Genomic DNA, 23,609 nt, shown 5'->3' on the forward strand with positions numbered 1-23,609 from the left:
GTTTATAGAATAATTAAAGCCTGGTTGGCGCGTGATCCACATGACTACACAGCTGTGACTTTGAGAGCTGCTGTCAGCAAGTCTAACAATTAAGTTCTGGAAAACCGTGAACTGAAGCCTCAGGAGCAAGGAGAGGGCAGAGGACACAACAACTCTCATTTCCTTCAGGTAGGATATTTATTCTTGCAAATTGCTTTAATTATTTAGCCTCATAATTTTTCATGATATGATCAATGTTTTCTATTGCAGAATGAACATGGGAAAGGACATGTCAGACAAATAAAAGTAGTGTAGTTCTTTCATGGAGAGTGAATGTTTTTTCATTAATGTGCCCATAGTGCGTTCACACACTATGGGACATAAACAAAAGAAATCAGTGTATAAATTATTAGATAGTTTTTCTACAGCAGTATCAGACGTGGGTATTATGCCAATTTTCATGTGGCAAAAATCAATATTTTCTGGATTCGATCTGTAACATACACAATTAATATAAACACAAACATCATAACTTAAAATAAAGATTCCCAAAGTTGTCATTTTATGCACTGTGTAAATTCCTGAAAAGCAGTCCTCATTCTTCATGAGAGGCCCAATGGACTTACTTCCAAATACTGTCCATAGAGAGAAACTTTTACCCTGGCCAGTATTTTAATGCAATCTCTTCTTTATGTTTTTGCAGGAGGTTTCAAAGGAACGACGGATACAGTAGCATTCCTGGAATGACTATGAACCACGGCCTCTAACAATATTTATTTCAAAGACATCCCAAATTGAGTCAGAAAAAAAACGATTAAAAACAAAATATGTCTGTTCTAGAATTATTTTCACTAAGTGGCATGACCGTTATGTTTCTTACCCTGAATTTAATCATCCTCATTTTCATCATCAATCGAAACACAAACCCTAAGAATTTCCCTCCAGGCCCCAGAGGTCTACCGCTGCTGGGGAACACCTTCAACCTGGACCTGAAGAGACCCTACCAAACCATGGTGGAGGTAAGAACCCCTCTATAAAGACCCTATCAGACCTTGATGGAGGTACAAACCCTTCTATAAAGACCCTATCAGACCTTGATGGAGGTAAGAACCCCTCTACAAAGACCCAATCAGTGTCACACCCTGTTTCAACTGTCTTTGTGCTTGTCTCCACCCTCCAGGTGTCGCCCATCTTCCCCATTATCCCCTGTGTATTTTTACCTGTGTTCTCTGTTTGTCTGTTGCCAGTTCGTTTTGTTTGTGAAACCTACCAGCGTGTGTTTCCCTGCTCCTGCCTGTTTCTTGCTCCTGTTTTCTAGTCATTCCCAGTTTTGACCGTTCTGCCTGCACTGACCCTGAGTCTGTCTACCGTTCTGTACCTTGCCTCACCTCACTGGATTATTGACCCCTGCCGGCCTTTGACCTGTCGTTTGCCTGCCCCTGTATTAGAAATCAACTTTTGTTACTTCGACACTGTCTGCATCTGGGTCATACCTGAAATGTGATAGTACGATCTGGCCATGACTGACCCAGCTGACTCGGACAAGCGCCGCAACGCCATCTCCTCCCAAGGAGCCAACATTGGAAGGCAGGAGTAGTTGTTTTGTGGTCTTATGGAAGGGTTCCAGACCTTGGCCGAACGCTACGACCAAGCATTGAACACATTGCAGGAGCAATTCCGTGGGTTGTCTGTTAGGCACCCTACCACGACAGTAACCTCCTAGCCCTTCAGTAGCCCAGCTGTTAGTAGCGGTGCCTCCCAGGCCACCCCGGCTTCCCGGGGACCCCGCTTACCTCCCCCGGAGCGCTTCGATGGAGAGTCGGGCACCTGCAGGCGTTTTTCGCTCAGTGTTCCCTCATCATCCAGCTGCAGCCCTCCTCCTTCCCCTCGGACCGCTCTAAGATAGTGTACCTCATCATGCTGATGTCCGGGAGGGTCCTCGCCTGGGCGACGGCAGTATGGGAACAACAGTTGGCCATATGCTTCAGTCTGGAGTAGTTTGTGGCAGAGGTGAGGAATGTTTTTGATGCTCCATTGTCCGGAAGAGAGGCTTCCGGGAAGTAACTCCAGCTTCGGCAAGGCTCCCGCAGTGTTAAAGACTATGCAGTAGATTTCCGCACGTTGACAGCTGAGAGTGCTTGTAACCCGGAAGCACTGTTCGACATGTTCCTGCACGGAGTATCAGAGGAAGTAAAGGACGAGCTTGCTGCCCGGGAACTATAGACAGATCTCGACTCGCTCATCACCTTGACCATTTGGATCGATGGGCGATTACGGGAATGCAGGAAGGAGAGGAGATTTAATTTCACTCGTTCGTCCAAGGATTCCACCTCGCCTCCGAATTATCCCGGAAGTCGCTGACGGCTCTGTTGCCGAGAGAACTAGAGGTTACCTGAGTTCCCCAGGGAGCCTCAGAAAACTGCAGAGTCACCTCTTCCCGAGCCCATGTACAGTTGAAGTCGGAAGTTTACATACACCTTAGCCAAATACATTTAAACTCAGCTTTTCACAATTCCTGACATTTAATCCTAGTAAAAACTCCCTGTCTTAGGTCATTTGTGATCACCACTTTATTTTAAGAACGTGAAATGTCAAAATAATAGTAGAGAGAATGGGTCAGAAGTTTACATACACTCAATTAGTATTTGGTGACATTGCATTTAAATTGTTTAACTTGGGTCAGATGTTTTGGGCACCCTTCCACAAGCTCCCCACAATAAGTTGGGTGAATTTTGTTCCTTTCGTCCTGACAGATCTGGTGTAACCGAGTCAGGTTTGTAGGCCTCCTTGCTCGCACAAGCTTTTTCAGTTCTGCCCACAAATTTGATATAGGATTGAGGTCAGGGCTTTGTGATGACTACTCCAATACCTTGACTTTGTTGTCCTTAAGCCATTTTGCCACAACTTTGGAAGAATGCTTGGGGTCATTGTCCATTTAGAAGACCCATTTTGCGACCAAGCTTTAAATTCCTGATGTTGCTTCAATATATCAACATAATTCCTACCTCATGATGCCATCTATTTTGTGAAGTGCACAAGTCCATCCTGCAGCAAAGCACCCACACAACATGATGCTACCACTTCCGTGCTTCACAGTTGGGATTGGGTTTTTCAGCTTCCCATCCTCCCCCTTTTTCCTCCAAACATAACATTGGTCATTATGGCCAAACAGTTCTATTTTTGTTTCATCAGACAAGAGGACATTCCTCCAAAAAGTATCTTTGTCCCCATGTGCAGTTGCAAACCGTAGTCTGGCTTTTTTATGGCGGTTTTGGAGCAGTGTCTTCTTCCTTGCTGAGTGGCCTTTCACGTTATGTCGATATAGGACTCGTTTTACTGTGGATATAGATACTTTTGTACCTGTTTCCTTCAGCATCTTCACAAGGTCCTTTGCTGTTTTTCTGGGATTGATTTGCACTTTTCGCACCAAAGTACGTTCATCTCTAGGAGACAGAAGGTAGGCCTTGAAATACATTCACAGGTACACCTTCAAATGACTCAAATGATGTCAGGAATTTTCCAAGCTATTTAAAGGCACAGTCAAACTTAGTGTTGGTAAACCTCTGACCCGCTGGAATTGTGATACAGTGAGAAGTGAAATAATCTGTCTGTAAACAATTGTTGGAACAATTTAACCCAGGTGCTTTGCTTGAACTCTCAACAGTTCTTGACCACTTCATATCTATCCATCTTTTTCCTAAATGTACTCTTCACTAAATTCCTGTTTAGGCAATCCCGAATGGAGCAGCTTATTAACTGTATGTTTGTCTCTAAGGATGTACAAAATCTCCACGGAAGTGGTGCATACTGGAACATGTTGCTTGCCCTTTTCTCCCCAGATGAAGGACAACTTTGGACCCGTGTTCAGCATTCAGATGGGCTTGCGTAAGATCGTGGTTCTGTGTGGCTATGAGATGGTGAAGGAGGCCTTGGTCACTCAGGCTGATCAATTTGCTGAGCGGCCAGACATCCCACTATTCAAACAGATCACCAGAGGAAACGGTACAGGCCAACCACGACTGACCAAAATCTCTTTAATAGATCAAGAACCACATTATCTGTCTTGTTTCTAGGCCCAGTCATGTTATGTCAACTGTTCAGTGTTCACAATGGCAGTTTACAGTCACAAGCAATATATTTTATCTTAACGCAGTGGCATGGCATTTTAAGTGGATAACTGCTGGGTAAAATCCATCCCACAGCAAACCTACAGGTCCACATAAAAAAGCAAAGGAATACTTTAGGTACCTACAATTATTCCTTATAATAACAGAGAATCTGTGTCATATCCTCCCCGTCAAAACAGGAATCATATTCGGCCATGGGGACTCCTGGAGGACCATTCGGAGGTTCACTCTGGCGGTGCTCAGGGATTTGGGAATGGGAAAGAGGAACATCGAGGAGAAAATCATCAAAGAGTCAGAAAACCTTGTAAATAGCTTTGCAGCTCATAACGGTGAGGCCATATTGGATCTGAAGATAAAACTACAAATACATAGTTGAATAATCTGTCACACAAAATGCTACACATAGAACAATAAAAAAAAACTATTCAGCAGATCATTGAATGAATTAACTTTAGATTTTTATTGACATTAATTCATGTGTTTTTATGAAACTATTGTGACTGAGCCAGGTGATGGCTTCCAGACCACCATTCCTCTGAACGCGGCAGCGTCCAACATCATCGTCTCTCTGATCATGGGCCACAGGATGGAGTATGATGACCCGATCTTTATTAAGCTCTTGGAAATGAACTACGAAAGCTTCAGGCTGGCCAGTTCACCGTTCATTCAGGTATGATACTACATGACAGTATTTGGGATATTTGTTTGGGATACTTGTTGTTCCTTTCCATAGAGGTATTAAAATGCTGGATACTGTGGTGGAAATTCTGCCTTTAACTAATAATGAGGAGAGGAAAAGTCAATAAATCAAGGAATTACTTTTATTAAAAACATTGAGGCTGGTCGCACCACCCACGCAGGTGAAATGGAGAGCCTGCTGTACAAAGAGTACAGAAGCCTTATATAGGCAAGCAATCTTATGCAAGCTTCTGAAAAACACGTGATCTTATGTGTGTACAGGAGAGACGAAACTGGGTTACAGGGTACAGACGATAATGACAAGGTTGTCTCAGTCTGTCGTAACTCAGTGACTACAGTAGGTGCCAAAGTGACAGTAAGTCACTCCAGACATACTTCCTCTAACAGTAGCTCAACGGTTCCCAAGTTTGGCAAGCACAAGCCTTTGAATGTTTTCCCAAATTATGTACAGTGGGGCAAAAAAGTATTTAGTCAGCCACCAATTGTGCAAGTTCCCCCACTTAAAAATATGAGAGGCCTGTAATTTTCATCATAGGTACACTTCAACTATGACAGACAAAATTATATTTTTTTTCTCCAGAAAATCACATTGTAGGATTTTTTCTGAATTTATTTGCAAATTATAGTGGAAAAATAAGTATTTGGTCAATAACAAAAATGTATCTCAATACTTTGTTATATACCCTTTGTTGGCAATGACAGAGGTCAAATGTTTTCTGTAATTCTTCACAAGATTTTCACACACTGTTGCTGGTATTATTTTGGCCCATTCCTCCATGCAGATCTCCTCTAGAGCAGTGATGTTTTGGGGCTGTTGCTGGGCAACAGACTTTCAACTCCCTCCATCGATTTACTATGGGGTTGAGGCCTGGAGACTGGCTAGGCCACTCCAGGACCTTGAAATGCTTCTTACGGAGCCACTCCTTCATTGCCCGGGCGGTGTGTTTGGGATCATTGTCATGCTGAAAGACCCAGCCACGTTTCATTTTCAATGCCCTTGCTGATGGAAGGAGGTTTTCACTCAAAATCTCAAAATACATGGCCCCATTCATTCTTTCCTTTACACGGATCAGTCGTCCTGGTCCCTTTGCAGAAAAACAGCCCCAAAGCATGTTGTTTCCACCCCCATGCTTCATGGTTTCATCTGACCATATGACATTCTCCCAATCTTCTTCTGGATCATCCTTAAATGCTCTCTAGCAAACGTCAGACGGGCCTGGACATGTACTGGCTTAAGCAGGGGGACATGTCTGGCACTGCAGGATTTCTCATTTTGTCTGTCATAGTTGAAGTGTACCTATGATGAAAATTACAGGCCTCTCATCTTTTTAAAGTGGAAGAACTTGCACAATTGGTGGCTGACTAAATACTTTTTTGCCCCACTGTATGTCCTACCCCCACACACACAAAACAAGAACCTTTCACCCAGAACAGGCTCCAAACAGAACAGTAGCTCCATCACAGGTGTGCAGAATATAACACTTTGCCCTGTTTCCAGTTAAGCTAAGAACCAATTTGTTTTTGTCAACTCTTGGCTGAGCTCCCAGAAATAATGTGGTCATACTACACACACAGAACAGTTAGAACAGTTCTCTGCTAATACACACGCTCTTTTCTGAGTTAGTTTCTTTAACCATCTCAAGCCCAATGCCTAGGCTTAAAGATGGATATTTTAGTACACAAGCATTAGTAAGGTTCAACAAAAAATGCCCTCACAATACACATCGTCACATTGACAAGTAAAAAAACTGAAGTGAATTTCTCACATATAAACATGAACCGCCATGCTCGTTTCTCCAGCTGTACAACATGTACCCAGTGATCCACCCGCTACCAGGGCCTCACCACAGAGTGCTGGCATACCAGGACAACCTGAAGGCCTTCTTCAGGAAGATTTTCATCCAGCACAGACAGATCCTGGATGAGAACGACTCCCGTAGCTACATCGACGCATTCCTCAACAAGCAGCAGAAGGTGAACCCAGGGCTCAATGTCACCGTCACACCAACTATGGGTCAAAATGCCTTTTTGCACTTGGAAACCCTTTTTGAGGGGGGATAGAGATGTGCTACAGATTTGCCTGAAAGTGATTTGAAATTGCCACTCCCACAATACAGCATAACTCACTTCCTAATGGTCCCATGTTTTGTCTCATACCTAATGCCTTTCCTCAACTAAAATATATTTATTAGGAAAAGGATAATCCCTCTTCCCACTTCCACGAGTCGAACCTCCTGTGTTCCGTCACCAACATGTTTGTGGCTGGGACGGAAACCACCTCCAGCACCCTGGCCTGGGCCCTGGTCATCATGATCAAGTATCCTGAAATACAGAGTGAGTGAAACCACATGTCACCAGCCATTTTGGATCAATGAGGTAAATAAGTTTAAAAGAAATAGGCTACCATAAAGCTACCACCTTCTAATTCCACGGCATAAAGTGTAATACGAAACAAACATACAAACTGGGATTGATATGCAAATGTTTCAAATAGAGAAGGTGCATAAAAGTACAGAAAGAGGTGAAATCTCACAAGCCCTCCTTATACTCAGTCTATTTCCTATGTCCTCTCAGGTAAGGTCCATGAGGAGATAGACAAGGTGATTAGTGGTTCCACGCCAAGGATCCAGCACAGGCAGATGATGCCCTTCACCGACGCAGTGATCCACGAGACCCAGAGGTTCGCTGACATCCTGCCCATGGGCCTGCCCCACGAGACCACAGCCGACGTCAGCCTCAAAGGCTTCTTCATACCTAAGGCAGGCCCACTCACAACTAACTAGCAGACACTGACCTGCACCTTTTAGTGAATCAACAATAACCAGACAGTTAAGCAAGACAGTTATGGTAAAGTGAAATATACTACCTGTCCCCCATACAGCATCAAACATCCTTTCCTTGACAATGGCACATTCAAATTATTGCATGTGTGTAGGGGACCTACATTATCCCACTGCTGAGGTCAGTGCACCGTGATAAGGCTCACTGGGAGAAGCCGGATGATTTTTACCCTCACCACTTTCTCAACGTCGACGACAAGTTTGTCAAGAGGGAGGCTTTCATGCCCTTCTCCGCAGGTAACAGGAGCCAGGTTGTGAACGTACGACTGTTGATTGTCTTAACAGACATCATCCTTATGTTCACCAGTTGTAGTAATTCAATAGTTTAGGATTGCATTGTGTACTACTAGTAGAATTGTCCCAAGCAAAAGTGAGTTTACTCACTCATCCTCCGATTGCTCCGCCCATCTCTCCTCCCAGGTCGTAGAGTGTGTGTCGGCGAGACTCTGGCCCGCATGGAGCTCTTCCTCTTCTACACCTCCCTCATGCAGCATTTTTCCTTCCTCCCCCCCATCGGGATGACTGCTGACGACGTGGACCTCTCCACCTGTGGGGGCCTGGGCCTCGCCGCCCCACCCATCAAAGTACGGGCCCTGCCTCGTTTCCATGACCCCTAGGGAATTACCCCAACAGCCTTGTATTTCAGATTTTCCTGTGTTAAGGGCAGTTATCACTTTGAGATGTCAGTAATCAGTAGGATACCTCATCTGCCTTGAATCTAAAACACTCAGGACTAACCATTAAAACACAACTGTACAAAACTAGTTTTGTAAATGTAACTGTACTGACAATTATTGTACAGTCAAGCAATGGATATAAATGTATCAAACTTATCTAGACAATGACAAGTTCATTTCAAATCCTAACAAAAGTATCATTTTATTTTGTTAAATTGTCTGCAGAAACAGAACGATCGACTGAAACAATTTAGCAAACATGACAATTGTTCTAACAATAAAATCTGCACAAATATAACAGGTTGAGCTTCTGTTAATCACTGGAAAAGCTAATTAAAGACTTCTCAAATCTCTGTCTTGGAATACAAAGTGTATCAAAATGTGCTATTCCTCGTAACAAAATTAAGTCGGTACAAAGTTAGAAAAGAAAAAGCATTTACAGAAATAGTGTTTGGTAAAACATTGCAACACTTTAACTTTAGCAATAGCAGCATAAATAAATGCAAACTAGGTCATTATTTTTGTGTCTAGAATTTTAACAATAACAAAACACTTAACTTAGAAGAAATGTGAATCACAAACACATCCACATCATTTAGTGAGGACTTTGTAAAACAGTCTCAGGTTGACCTCTCACTCCTCCTCTTCCTCTTCCTCATTCCTCTGTCCAAAGGGAAGAGCCGTCTGGCCACGGTCCGGGTCTTTCAGCCGCAGGATCCGGATCAGGTTATTGACTGGGAGAGAGCTATAGGGAACACAACCACCAACCAAGACATTTAGTTTAAGTACACTATTTTTGATAAACTGAATATGCAAATGAGAGATAATTAGGCAAAGCCATGATATAGATTAAGCAATAAGGCCCAGGGGGGTGTGGTACATGGCCAATATACCAATGCAAAGGGCTGTTCTTATGCTCGACTCAACGCGGAGTGCCCGGATACAGCCCTTAGATGTGGTATATTGGCAATATTCTACAAACCCCTGATGTGCGTTATTGCTATTATAAACTTGTTACCAACATAATTAGAGCAGTAAAAATAAATGTTTAGTCAAACCTGTGGTATACGGTCTGAAATACCACGGCTGTCAGCCAATAAGCATTCAGGGCTCAAACCACCCCATTTATAAAATAGAACAGAGATGCTTAATGTTAGTACACAGGATGGTGATGGAAGGCTACAATACCTCATGCTCTGTGGGGTGAGGAATATGAACTGTCGGTAACGTTGGCTAGAAGCGATTTTCAACATCATGTCCATGGATATCCTTCGGTTCACCATGTCCTAAAAAGACAGTTACATTTATTGACAGACAGTGTCTCAGCAGAACAGAACGACTGACTGAAATAACAGAGCAAAAATATGAAGAACAATGTGTCAATCTTAGCCGTCCTCACAGTGTAGGCTACAGAAGACACCTGAGCTTAGATTAAAAGTAAGTTAATATTTTAAATGTATTTCATTGACTGAAGCAACTCAAAGGGATACTTCGGGATTCAGGCAATTGCCGGCAAGCCTTTTTTTCTACTTACCCAGAGTCAGACTAACATATGAATACCGTTTTTATGCTAACGATATGCTACCGTCAACTTCCTTCAAACTCCACGCAGGGACATAAAAATGGTATCCATCAGTTTGTCTGACTTTGGGTAAGTAGTGTTGGATTCTATCTTGAAATATACTTATTCCTGTCACTATATTAGAACGGACTGATCACAACATGTATATGTAAGGGGTCAATGAAAGGTGAATAGGTACTGTGTGTATGGAAAGTTACTGAGTGAGACAAAGGGAAGGAGAGAAAGTTTCTCTGTTCAAACATGTTGTTGCTGAATATTAATAATGAGCATCAGTCTAGCCTCAGTTCCTGATAATACAGTCCAGCTGCTGTAGAACTAGGTCAAGGAGGGATGTGGAACTCAACTCGAGATAAGGTCAACAGTTGAAGAGAGAAGAAACCTTTGGGAGGGGGGCCAGAGATCACCCCGAAGGAACAGGGATGAATTGCTTATCTTAGACATACAAGGGGGTGACTTCTAGTCAACAGTTATAAATATATACTTGTGTGACTTGTATGTTGTGTTTTGCAGATGAAGAACTCAGTGGGTTGAATAAACTTGATTTGAGCTTTTCCTAGTTGTCCATTTGAGTTTAGACTTTGTTCAGAACCTAACAGTAGGAATAAATGCTTAATGGCCTAAATCCTGAAGTATCCCTTTAATATGCATTTTAAAATGGTTAAGTCATTCATCCATCCTTCTGATATGGCGGCATTACCATGTAGACGTCAAACTCATCGAGGGCTCGGAAGGGGGCCTCAGCAATGGCCCAGAGAGAGAGAACGAAACAGACAGTGGAGAACGAGCGCTCTCCTCCAGACAGAGAGCGCATGTCACTCAGAGCAGCCTTATCCCCCACACCTGGCTGGACCTGAGAGAGGGAGGGAAGATGAGGGAGAAGATAGGTAGAGACAAAGAAGGATGCAGAAAGAGAAGAGTAAAAGAAAGACATTGACAAATGGGAAAGGGTGGTGGAGCAGGGGAATGTGAGGGTAACTTGATTATTAGGCATACATAGTTTTTTTTATAACCTATAACTGCTTTTGCATTCAAGAAGGGTACATGTGAAAAGGTATTTCTGTGCATTAAAACCGTAGTGTATTCTTACTGAGATGGATAGGGTTTCGTTCTTGTGCTCGAACATCATCTTCCCTATATAGCCTCTCTGTGACAGCATGGAGTCAAAGTACATCTTGCAACGCACTGAGAGAAACCTAAAAAGAGATACATAGTGGGAAGGAAAACTATCTAAAAACAAATCCATAGCGCAACAGCTTTGCTTTTCCGCTAAATCTAACACCACATCGATAGATTGAGATGGCCTCCCTTCAGTCATTCAATAACTATTTTGCATAGCTCTATAACAGCCGTTGATGCTAGCAGTACCATTCAGCTGTTCTGTGATCTCTTATGAGACCGTGAGTGGTGTCACATAACAGAGCTGATATTCTATTTACAGACAGGAAGTAAATGGTGAATCCAGCTACCTCCGCAGCTCTGTGTAGACTCGGTGTCTATCGTCCATGATCTTACACAGGACCTGGATGAAGCGCTTGAGGCACTTCACCTGCTGGTTAATGTTACTGTAGTTCTCAAGGGCCTCTTGGTATTGCCTGGATGGGAGAAGAGGGAGGAAGGCAAGCAACATTTACCTTCTGCCCTTAGTTTACCCATTAGTCATTTTCATATGGACAGCCCTATTATATGGAAACACTGTCAAAACATACTATATAAACATACTATATAACTATATTTAACAACATATAACACACTATATAACAATACCAAAGTAACCAAAATATACATCCAAGAACTCTTAGGGAATCAACTAAAGCCAAGGCAAGTGGGGGAAAAAATTAATCTGGTTGTATTTTGAGTGAAACATCCCTTAAACGTTTGTGTGGGGTGAAGGGTCAGAGGTTAGGGGTGGCGGAGGTTACCTGATGACCTCTTCGCGGTCGCCCTGCTGGTCCTGCTGGGTGCTGATCTTCAGCTTCAGACGGCTGATCTCGCTGTCCAGACTCCTGGCTGTCCGGCGCACCTCGGACCGCTCTGGACAGATCTCTGTGGCCTTCACTACAGAAGCCTGGGACACAGGAGGGTTACGACAAAGAACACACACATTAAGCAGGGACACACAGGAAGTAAGGGACAACATATACAGAAGATGGCCCTGATTATATCTAGACATACCGTGAGCTCCTGCTCCTTGAGATCCAGGCTGGCCTTCAGGGCCTGTATGGTGTTGATGTGGACCTTGCGTTTGTCCTCGTAGTGTTTCTTATGGTGCTTGCTCTTCTCCACATCCTGGTCGCTCTTACTCAGCTCCTCCTGAGAAAACAAGGGGGAAGGAGAGATGTATCGCCATCTATTGGCTTTACCTTTTCTGTTTAATCTGTGTGTGATTGATTATGTCTATGGAGACCCTGTATGGAACAAAATGAGGACATGGGTTATCACTATTCTAAGTCCTTTTCACTCTCCTGGTTCATTCCTGGTTTGCACACCAAACTTCCCTCTGTGTTAATAGAAATTTAAGTCCATATTGATGTGACTGACCTTGATGGGTTCGGCCTCCTCGGCCACAGTGCTGATGGAGTCTTTGTGCTGGCGGTACCTCTGCTCCACCTCCTCCCAGGAAGCCTTCAGCTGGGCCATCTTTCTACGGGCCTCCTCGCTCTCCGAACGACCTGCTGAAATCTTATTGTTGATCTCCTCCAGCTCCTCCTCCTGAAGGCCAGAGTGTGTGTATGTCGTGGAATGTGAGTGCATCAGTTTGTGTATATCATATCAGTTGGAATGCAAAAGAGAGAACAAGGGAAAGAGATGTTCATGAACGACATTAGCTAAAACTAAATGTTAAAATATTGTCCCTGTGCCTAGATGTGTGTACCCACCAGAGGCTTGAGGTCCTCCGACTGGGGTTCCTCCACGTTCTGCAGGTCACTGATCTCCTGCTGCAGCCTCCTGAACTTATCCTGGAGGAGAGGACAAGGGGATAGGAGAGTTGTGACCTAGTAACTCAACATCTAGACTAATCAGAGGTGAACCATTGTGCTCTCCAAAATAATTTCTAGTTGGATCCATGGTATGGCTCTGGAGAGAGATGCTGTTTTGTCACAAAGGCCAGCTTGAGCAAGATACTAATATCTTAAGAAGTGCGTGTGCGTTACCTTGGCCCTCTTCCTGTCGTCGTATGCCCTCTTCAGGAGACTGTTGTTGTTTCTGATGTCCTCCTCCACCCTCTGCTTCTGCTGGCTGAACCGATCCAAGTGGGCCTCCTTGTTCCACATCTCTTCCTGCAACTGCCTGAGTGAGATACATGGAGATATTGAGAGAAGGGGTAGAGGGAGAAAGGTAAACCATTGAATTAAATTGATTCAGAAGAACAGAGCAGCAGAAACCTTTTCAAAACAAATGGACGTCTCACACACACACACATTACCTGATCTCCTCCTCTACGTCTCTGCTAAGGTAGTCACACCTCCTCTGGTCGTTGGAGTAGTAGCGGTTGTTGTAGCACTGGTCTCCCTCCTTGGTGAAGGCCTGGTAGCAGTTTCTAGGGGGCTGCCTGCCCTGCATCACTCTGCGGGCCTCTGCAGGACTCTACATGGTACAGACAGAGGGGTGAGAACCACAGAAATGGAACCTTTCTCCCTTCTGTCCTAAAGGCTACTGTTTTCTACAGGAAGTGGCTTGAAGTTGATTCATGTTGTTTTTAGCATGCAAATCAGTTGTTACATGGGGATAGTTCAAGTATTTAAAGTTTTAGCTTATTATCGGCTCAAACTTTAAAAGAGTGAACTCTCCCTTAAAGAGGGCGACACTGAAAACAAAATCATAATTGCAGTCACTACTGGGCAATCCAAGGTGACATCATGACATTTGAGTGAACTAACTATGGTGGCAGTAGATTCCATGGCCCTACCTTGATGAGCAGAATGGTCTCTATGCCCCTCTGGTCGATGAGGCAGTTGGCAACCACTGGGTCCTCGATCTCCAGAGACTGTAGGACTGACGGGTAGTCAGGGTGGTTCACAGCCCTGACACACACACACACGACAGAAAACATGTTGATTACAGAGAACAAAATTAACCTTTAGAGGTACAAATAAGCCTAGCTAGCCTGAAACCAGGTGTGGTAGGTAGCCAACAGCCATACCGCCTACTGGTGTCATGGACCCTGTTGAAGAACTGGCAGGTGATGATCTGGGGTCTCCTACCCCCCTGGTAGTACCCTCTCATAAGGCCCTGCAGCAACTTCTCATCCTCGTGGTTGTCACAGGTGAAGGCCACCATCAGGCTCCCAAGACATTTCTCCACGGCCAGGGCCTGCTCATGGTCCTTCAGACGGATACAGTACCCTGCATGGGGCACATCGGGAGAGAGAGGACATTGGAAAGAGCTTTATTTTAACCAATGACAAGGTTACACAAATAAGCATAACATCCAGAAAGGATAATGAAGCGTAAGATAAGAGTTTTCGCTTGCATGGAAATACACACACGTCTTACCCAGCGGCCCCACTGGTTTCTTCCTGAACTGGCCCTTCCTGTCGGCGTCCTCGATGGCGGCGAGCAGCGCGGGCATCTTCTCCCCGAAGCGGCGCAGGCGGTCGGAACGGCTGCCCTCCATGGTCTGCAACTTCCTCCTGATGGCCTCCATAGACCTCTTCAGATCCTCCTCCTCTCGCCTGAGAAACACACACAGGGTTATACACACACACACACACACACACACGTGTATGTATATACACACACACACACCACAATTTTTCAAATTTATTTAGACTATTTTCTACATCGTAGAAATGTCTTCCACAATGAACCCAACCTCTCTGAATCAGAGCGGTGCAGAGGGCTTCCTTAAATCGACATCCACGTCTTCGGCACCCGGGGAACAGTGGGTTAAATGCTTTGCTCAGGGGCAGAATGACAAATTTTACCTTGTCAGTTATGGGATTCTGTCCAGCAACCGACATCAAAGCTATGAAATAACACATATGGAATCATATAGTAACAAAAAAAAGTGTTAAAAAAAAATCTAATCTTATATTTCACCTGGAATGCATTTCAATTAACAGCTGTGCCTTGTTAAAAGTTCATTTGTGGAATTTATTTCCTTTTTAATGCGTTTGAGCCAATCAGTTGTGTTGTGACAAGGTAGGGGTGGTATACAGAAGACGGTCTTTTACCAAATAGGGCTAAGTCCATATTACAGCACAAATAAGCAAAGAGAAACAACAGTTCACCATTACTTTAAGACATGAAGGTCAGTCAATTAGGAGCATTTTAAGAACTTTGAACGTTTCTTCAAGTGCAGTCGCAATAACCATCAAGAGCTATGATGAAACTGGCTCTCATGAGGACTGCCACAGGAAAGGAAGACCTATAGTTACCTCTGCTGCAGAGGATAAGTTCATTAGTTACCAGCCTCAGAAATTGCAGCCCAAATAAATACTTCAGAGTTCAAGAAACAGACACATCTCAACATCAACTGTTCAGAGGAGACTGCCTGAACCAGGCCTTCATGGTCGAATTGCTGCAAAAAAAACACTACTAAAGGACACCAATAAGAAGAAGAGACTTGCTTAGGCCAAGAAACACGAGCAATGGACATTAGACTGGTGGAAATGTGTAATTTGGTCTAATGAGTCCAAATGTGAGATTTTTGGTTCCAACCGCCGTGTTTTTGTGAGACACAGAGAACTGTAGGTGAACGGATGATCTCGGCATGTGTGGTTCCCACCATGAAGCATGGAGGAGGTGGTGTGATGGTGCTTTGCTGGTGATACTGTCAGTGATTTATTTTGAGTTCATGGCACACTTAACCAACATGGCTACCACAGCATTCTGCAGCGATACGCCATCCCATATGGTTTACGCTTAGTGGGACCATCATTTGTTTTTCAACAGGACAATGACCCCAAACACACCTCCAGTCTGTGTATGGGCTATTTGACCAAGGAGAGTGATGTAGAGCTGATGGTTTGGGATGAGTTGGACCGCAGAGTGAAAGAAAAGCAGCCAACAAGTGCTCAACATATGTGGGAACTCATTCAAGACTGTTGGAAAAGCAAGCCTCATGATGCTGTTTGAGAGAATGCCAAGAGTGTGCAAAGCTTTCATTAAGGCAAAGGGTGGCTACTTTGAAGAATATCGGACCTCTGAGACTATCACAGTGCAGGTGCATTTATACGGAGACTTGATTACACACAGGTGGATTGTATTTATCATCATTAGTCATTTAGGTCAACATTGGATCATTCAGAGATCATCACTGAACTTCTGGAGAGAGTTTGCTGCACTGAAAGTAAAGGGGCTGAATAATTTTGCACGGCCAATTTTTCAGTTTTTGATTTGTTAAAAAAAGTTTGAAATATCCAATAAATGTCGTTCCACTTCATGATTGTGTCCCACTTGTTGTTGATTCTTCACAAAAAAAAATAGTTTTATATCTTTATGTTTGAAGCCTGAAATGTGGCAAAATGTCGCAAAGTTCAAGGGGGCCGAATACTTTTGCAAGGCACTGTATATTTTGATTTGTTTAACACTTTTGTGGTTATTACATGATCCCATATATGTTGTTTCATAGTCTTGATGTCTTCCCTATTATTCTACAATGTAGAAAATAGTCAAAATAAAGAAAAACCCTTGAATGAGTAGGTTTGTCCAAACTGTTGACTGGTACTGTATATACAGTTGAAGTCGGAAGTTTACATACACCTTAGCCAAATACATTTAAACTCAGTTTCACAATTCCTGAGATTTAATCCTAGTAAAAATGGCCTGTCTTATGTCAGTTAGGATCACCATTTTATTTTAAGAATGCAAAATGTCAGAAAATTAGGAGAGGGAATCACTTATTTCAGCTTTTATTTCTTTCATCACATTCCCAGTGGGTCAGAAGTTTAAATACACTCAATTCGTATTTGGTAGCATTGCCTTTAAATTGTTTGACTTGGGTCCAAATTTTTGGGAAGCCTTCCACAAGCTTCCCACAATAAGTTGGGTGAATTTTGGCCCATTCCTCCTGACAGAGCTGGTGTAACCGAGTCAGGTTTGTAGGCTTCCTTGCTCGCACACACCTTATCTGTTCTGCCCACAAATTGTCTATAGGCTTGAGGTCAGGGCTTTGTAATGGCCACTCCAATACCTTGACTTTGTTGACTTAAGCTATTTTGCCACAGCTTTGGAAGTATGCTTGCGGTCATTGTCCATTTGGAAGACCCATTTGCGACGAAGCTTTAACTTGCTGATTGATGTCTTGAGATTTTGCTTCAATATATCCACATAATTTTCCTACCTCTTGATGCCATCTATTTTGTGAAGTGCACCAGTACCTCCTGCAGCAAAGCACCCCCACGACATGATGCTGCCACCACCGTGCTTCACGGTTGGGATGGTGTTCATAACAATGGTCATTATGGCCAAACAGTTCTATTTTTGTTTCATCAGACCAGAGGACACTTCTTCAAAAAGTACAATCTTTGTCCCCATATGCAGTTGTATGTGCTGACCAACTGGCAGGTGTCTTCACTGACATTTTCAACATGTCCCTGATTGAGTCTGTAATATCAACATGTTTCAAGCAGACCACTAGTCCCTGTGCCCAAGAACACAAAGGCAATGTCAGGATTCACCTAGCTGTCATGATTTGGGGATGTACAGATGTTTGATGTATTAGAATAATTGATTATGCTTATGTTATATTAATAGAAGGGGAGGGGTTATAAGACCCCTCCCTCCTTACATTTATAGGGTCCTAGACTATAGATTAAAAATCTATAACTTAATTATATAGTTACGAGAAATTTTCCACAGTTGTTCTCGGTCTCTCTGTCTGTGTGACTGAGACAAAACTCTGCTGGGGAGTGTGGGAGATAAGAGACTAGTTAGACATTCCACAATAAATCAACTCTAGGGAGGGGACATTTATTGCCTAGCTTTTAGATAAACACTGAAACTATGTTTGTATAGCTATGGATGCAGGGTTTTGGTCTCAGGAGTAAAAAGGTAATGACGTAGTCAGTGACATCACTAAGGTGGGACTTCGGTTTAATAACCTCTTAAGACTCTAGGGGCAGTATTGCATTTTTGGATAAAAAGACGTGCCCGTTTTAAGCGCGATATTTTGTCACGAAAAGATGCTTGACTATGCATGGAATTGATAGCTTTGGAAAGAAAACACTCGACGTTTCCAGAACTGCAAAGATTTTCACTGTGAGTGCCCTAGAACACAAGCTTTAGGCAAAACCAAGATGTTACTGCAACCAGGAAATGAACAGGATTTCTGAAGCTACGTTTTGCATTGTCTCCTTATATGGCTGTGAATGCCCCAGGAATGAGCCTACCCTTTCTATCGTTTCCCCAAGGGGTCTGCAGCATTGTGACGTATTTGCAGGCATATCATTGGAAGATTGACCATAAGAGACTACATTTGCCAAGTGTCCGCACGGTGTCCTGCGTGGAAATTGGTGCGCAAAACTCAGCTGCTGGTATTTTTCCATGGGATTCAGAGAAAAACCATGCTTCCACGAACGGCATATCAATGAAGAGATATTTGACAAAACATCTTGAGGATTGATTCAAACAACGTTTGCCATTGTTTCGGTCGATATTATGGAGTTAATCCGGAAAAAAGTTCGACGTGTAGGTGACTGAATTTTCGGTTCGTTTCGGTAGCCAAATGTGATGTACAAAACGGAGCGATTTGTCCTACACAAAGAATCTTTCAGGAAAAACTGGACATCTGCTATGTAACTGAGAGTCTCCTCATTGAAACATCTGAAGTTCTTCAAAGGTAAATTATTTTATTTGATTGCTTTGCTGGTTTTTGTGAATATGTTGCGTGCTAAATGCTACGCTAAATGCTAAGCTAGCTATCAACACTCTTACACAAATTATTGATTTTCTATGGTTCAAAAGCATATTTTGAAAATCTGAGATGACAGTGTTGTTAAGAAAAGGCTAAGCTTGAGAACAGGCATATTTATTTAATTTCATTTGCGATTTTCAGAAATCGTTAACGTTGCGTTATGGTAATGAGCTTGAGCAGTAGTCACGATCCCGGATCCGGGATGAGGGGTTTTATGTTAATAAAACAACTTGAGACCTTTTGTTTGATGCAGAACTTACTCGGAAACATGCGTGCTATCTTCCTGATTGTCAACTTCTGTCTGCAATTGCATTAATAAAGGGTTTTGAATGATTGAATTAAATATATCGGCATAATGCTAATTTCACCAATGATGATACGAAAGAAACAAACCCTAACAGCAACCTGCCTAAATGACTACAAACCCGTAGCACTCACGTCCGAAGCCATGAAGTGCTTTGAAAGGTTGGTAATGGCTCACATCAACACCATTATCCCAGAAACCCTAGACCCACTCCAATTTGCATACCGCCCAAACAGATCCACAGATGATGCAATCTCTATTGCACTACACATTGCCCTTTCCCACCTGGACAAAAGGAACACTTGTGAGAATGCTACTCATTGACTACAGCTCAGCGTTCAACACCAGATTACCAAGCTCATCACTAAGCTAAGGACACCAACACCAAGCTCATCACTAAGCTAAGGATCCTGGGACTAAACACTTCCCTCTTCAACGAGATCCTGGACTTCCTGACGGGCCACCCACAGGTGGTGAGGGTAGATAGGAACACATCTGCCATGCTGATCCTCAACACTAGAGCTCCCCAGGAGTGCGTGCTCAGCCCCCTCCAGTACTCCCTGTTCACCCACGACTGAATGGCCAGGCATGACTCCAACACCATCATTAAGTTTGCAGATGACACAACAGTGGTAGGCCTGATCACCGACAACGACGAGACAGCCTATAGGGAGGTCAGAGACCTGGCCGGGTGGTGCCAGAATAACAACCTATCCCTCAAAGTAACCAAGACTAAGGAGATGATTGTGGACTACAGGAAAAGAAGGACCGAGCACGCCCCCATTGTCATCGGCGGGGCTGTAGTGGAGCAGGTTGAGAGCTTCAAGTTCCTTGGTGTCCACATCACCAACAAACTAGAATGGTCCAAACATGCCAAGACAGTTGTGAAGAGGGCACGACAAAGCCTATTCCCCCTCAGGAAATTAAAAAGATTTGGCATGGGTCCTGAGATCCTCACTAGGTTCAACAGCTGCAACATCAAGAGCATCCTGACTGATTGCATCAATGCCTGGTACGGCAATTGCTCGGCCCCTGCTCGCAAGGCACTTCAGAGGGTAGTGCGTATGGCCCAGTACATCACTGGGGCTAAGCTGCCTGCCATCCAGGACCTCAGAGGAAGGCCACAGCCACCCCAGTCATAGACTGTTCTCTCTACTACCGCATGGCAAGTGGTACCGGAGTGCCAAGTCTAGGACAAAAAGGCTACTCAATAGTTTTTACCTCCAAGCCATAAGACTCCGTAACAGGTAATAAAATGGCTACCCGGACTATTTACATTGTGTGCTCCCTCCAACCAATCCCCCTTTTTATGCTGCTGCTACTCTCTGTTTATCATATATGCAAAGTCACTTTAACTATACATTCATGTACATACTACCTCATTTGGGCCGACCAACCAGTGCTCCCACACATTGGCTTCCCGCACATTGGCTAACCGGGACATCTGAATTGTGTCCCGCCACCCGGCAACCCCTCTTTTACGCCACTGCTACTCTCTGTTCATCATATATGCATAGTCACTTTAACCATTTCTACATGTACATACTACCTCAATCAGCCTGACTAACCGGTGTCTATATGTAGACTTTTATAGCCTCGCTACTGTATATAGCCTGTCTTTTTACCATTGTTTTATTTCTTTACTTACCTATTGTTCACCAAATACCTTTTTTGCACTATTGGTTAGAGCCTGTAAGTAAGCATTTCACTGTAAGGTCTACCTACACCTGTTGTATTCGGCACATGTGACAAATAAAATAGATTTTTTATTTGATTTGCAAACCGTAGTCTGGCTTTCCTTATGGCGGTTTTGGAGCAGTTGCTTCTTCTTTGCTGAGCGGCCTTTCAGGTTATGTCAATATAGAACTCGTTTTACTGTGGATATAGATACTTTGTACCCGTTTCCTCCAGCATCTTCACAAGGTCCTTTGCTGTTGTTCTGGGATTGATTTGCACTTTTCGCACCAAAGTACGTTCATCTCTAAGAGACAGAACGCATCTCCTTTCTGAGCGATATGACGGTTGTGTAGTCCCATGGTGTTTATACTTGTGTACTATTGTTAGTACAGATGAACGTGGTACCTTCAGGCATTTGGAAATTGATCCCAAGGATGAGCGAGAGTTGCACCCCTTCTGAAAAAACCTACACTCGATCCCTCCGATGTCAACAACTACAGACCAGTATCCCTTCTCTCTTTTCTCTCCAAAACTCTTGAGCGTGCCGTCCTTGGCCAGCTCTACCGCTATCTCTCTCAGAATGACCTTCTTGATCCAAATCAGTCAGGTTTCAAGACTAGTCATTCAACCGAGACTGCTCTTCTCTGCATCACGGAGGCGCTCCGCACTGCTAAAGCTAACTCTCTCTCCTCTGCTCTCATCCTTCTAGACCTATCGGCTGCCTTCGATACTGTGAACCATCAGATCCTCCTCTCCACCCTCTCCGAGTTGGGCATCTCCGGCGTGGCCCACGCTTGGATTGCGTCCTACCTGACAGGTCGCTCCTACCAGGTGGCGTGGCGAGAATCTGTATCCTCACCACGCGCTCTCACCACTGGTGTCCCCCAGGGCTCTGTTCTAGGCCCTCTCTTATTCTCGCTATACACCAAGTCACTTGGCTCTGTCATAACCTCACATGGTCTCTCTTATCATTGCTATGCAGACGACACACAATTAATCTTCTCCTTTCCCCCTTCTGATGACCAGGTGGCGAATCGCATCTCTGCATGTCTGGCAGACATATCAGTGTGGATGACGGATCACCACCTCAAGCTGAACCTCGGCAAGACGGAGCTGCTCTTCCTTCCGGGGAAGGACTGCCCGCTCCATGATCTCGCCATCACGGTTGACAACTCCATTGTGTCCTCCTCCCAGAGCGCTAAGAACCTTGGCGTGATCCTGGACAACACCCTGTCGTTCTCAACTAACATCAAGGCGGTGGCCCGTTCCTGTAGGTTCATGCTCTTCACAACATCCGCAGAGTACGACCCTGCCTCACACAGGAAGCCCGCAGGTCCTAATCCAGGCACTTGTCATCTCCCGTCTGGATTACTGCAACTCGCTGTTGGCTGGGCTCCCTGCCTGTGCCATTAAACCCTACAACTCATCCAGAACGCATTCAACAGCCCTTCTGGTGTTCAACCTTCCCAAGTTCTCTCACGTCACCCCGCTCCTCCGCTCTCTCCACTGGCTTCCAGTTGAAGCTCGCATCCGCTACAAGACCATGGTGCTTGCCTGACGGAGCTGTGGTGGGGGCGAGAATCACCTCAGTACCTCCAGGCTCTGATCAGGCCCTACACCCAAACAAGGGCACTGCGTTCATCCACCTCTGGCCTGCTCGCCTCCCTACCACTGAGGAAGTACAGTTCCCGCTCAGCCCAGTCAAAACTGTTCTGCTGCTCTGGCCCCCAATGGTGGAACAAACTCCCACCTCACGACGCCAGGACAGCGGAGTCAATCACCACCTTCCGGAGACACCTGAAACCCCACCTCTTTAAGGAATACCTAGGATAGGGTAAGTAATCCTTCTCACCCCCCCTAAAAGATTTAGATGCACTATTGTAAAGTGGCTGTTCCACTGGATGTCATAAGGTGTATGCAACAATTTGTAAGTCGCTCTGGATAAGAGCATCTGCTAAATGACTTAAATGTAATGTAAATGATGAACCAGACCTGTGGAGGTCTACATTTTTTTTTCCTGAGGTCTTGGCTGATTTCTTTTGATTTTCCCATGTTCCCAATGATTTTGAAGGTAGGCCTTGAAATACATCCACAGGTTCACCTCCAATTGATTCAAATTATGTCAGAAGCTTCTAAAGCCATGACATCATTTTCTGGAATTTTCCAAGCTGTTTAAAGACACAGTCAACTTAGTGTATGTAAACTTCTGACCCACTAGAATTGTGATACAGTGAATTATAAGTGAAATAATCTATCTGTAAACAATTGTTGGAAAGATTACTTGTGTCATGCACAAAGTAGATGTCCTAACCAACTTGCCAAAACTATAGTTTGTTGACAAGACATTTGTGGAGTGGTTGAAAAACGAGTTTTAATGACTCCAACCCAAGTGCATGTAAACTTCCGACTTCAACTGTATAAATACAAAATAATATTCCTACTTCTGATATGACTGTCACATAACGTTTACATCAGACAACACCCTGAGAGTATTTCATAAGCCCTGTTAACCATGTGGCATGGCTCCAAACTCCTATGATGTGTGTGCGTTGTAAGCCAAGTCTTATATACAGGCCTGTATATAATGGAGTTTCCAGTGCCTACATCATCTTTTCCAGCTCGTCCTTGGCCCGGGACACAGCCTGCTGGAACTGTTCCATCTGCTGACCTAGGGTAGAGTCCTGGAAGTTCAGAGTGTCCAGGTCTGTCTGCAGCTTCTCCATGCGCTCAACACGCACCTGGGTCTCCGCACCAGACGTCTGGCTGATACTGTGGGAGGCAGAAAGGAGAAAAAAAGGGAAAGAAATCCCGTTTGTCTGTGGTAAACATTCAATGACTTTTCCCATGACAAGAAAAGTTGTATCTTGA

General features: G+C 44.1%; 2 protein-coding genes across 3 annotated transcripts in view; one reads left to right on the forward strand and one right to left on the reverse strand.

Annotated features, from left to right (window-relative positions):
- LOC118387038 (cytochrome P450 2K6-like) lies at positions 1-8,675 on the forward strand. Its single transcript, XM_035775140.2, has 10 exons — positions 1-168; positions 683-998; positions 3,819-3,981; positions 4,286-4,435; positions 4,616-4,776; positions 6,606-6,779; positions 6,998-7,139; positions 7,380-7,564; positions 7,741-7,882; positions 8,066-8,675. The coding sequence occupies exons 2-10, from the start codon at positions 807-809 to the stop codon at positions 8,260-8,262; spliced, it is 1,506 nt and encodes a 501-aa protein (XP_035631033.1). The 5' UTR covers positions 1-168; positions 683-806; the 3' UTR covers positions 8,263-8,675.
- The window catches only part of si:dkey-119f1.1 (Structural maintenance of chromosomes protein 6-like), a 25,378-nt gene continuing 10,274 nt past the window's right edge, over positions 8,506-23,609 (reverse strand). For both annotated transcript variants that reach the window (XM_035775137.2, XM_035775136.2), the window contains exons 13-27: positions 23,346-23,510; positions 14,398-14,576; positions 14,046-14,247; positions 13,812-13,926; positions 13,329-13,489; positions 13,057-13,192; positions 12,781-12,861; positions 12,443-12,613; positions 12,077-12,214; positions 11,824-11,969; positions 11,371-11,496; positions 10,992-11,097; positions 10,602-10,754; positions 9,511-9,608; positions 8,506-9,067 (exon numbers count right to left, since the gene is read on the reverse strand). In XM_035775137.2, the coding sequence (XP_035631030.1) occupies positions 8,956-9,067; positions 9,511-9,608; positions 10,602-10,754; positions 10,992-11,097; positions 11,371-11,496; positions 11,824-11,969; positions 12,077-12,214; positions 12,443-12,613; positions 12,781-12,861; positions 13,057-13,192; positions 13,329-13,489; positions 13,812-13,926; positions 14,046-14,247; positions 14,398-14,576; positions 23,346-23,510 (2,089 nt within the window). In that variant the 3' untranslated portion in view covers positions 8,506-8,955. The remainder of the gene's footprint in view (positions 9,068-9,510; positions 9,609-10,601; positions 10,755-10,991; positions 11,098-11,370; positions 11,497-11,823; positions 11,970-12,076; positions 12,215-12,442; positions 12,614-12,780; positions 12,862-13,056; positions 13,193-13,328; positions 13,490-13,811; positions 13,927-14,045; positions 14,248-14,397; positions 14,577-23,345; positions 23,511-23,609) is intronic.

This window comes from Oncorhynchus keta, chromosome 8 (genome assembly GCF_023373465.1).
Source record: "Oncorhynchus keta strain PuntledgeMale-10-30-2019 chromosome 8, Oket_V2, whole genome shotgun sequence".
NCBI lineage: Eukaryota > Metazoa > Chordata > Actinopteri > Salmoniformes > Salmonidae > Oncorhynchus > Oncorhynchus keta.

Bases quoted from the DNA above. Each gene is read 5' to 3' on its own strand.
- LOC118387038 (XM_035775140.2), top strand. From the start codon at position 807: ATGTCTGTTCTAGAATTATTTTCACTAAGTGGCATGACCGTTATGTTT. The intron at 6,780-6,997 runs GTGAACCCAGGG...TATATTTATTAG, and splicing joins TCCTCAACAAGCAGCAGAAG to GAAAAGGATAATCCCTCTTC. The intron at 7,140-7,379 runs GTGAGTGAAACC...ATGTCCTCTCAG, and splicing joins CAAGTATCCTGAAATACAGA to GTAAGGTCCATGAGGAGATA.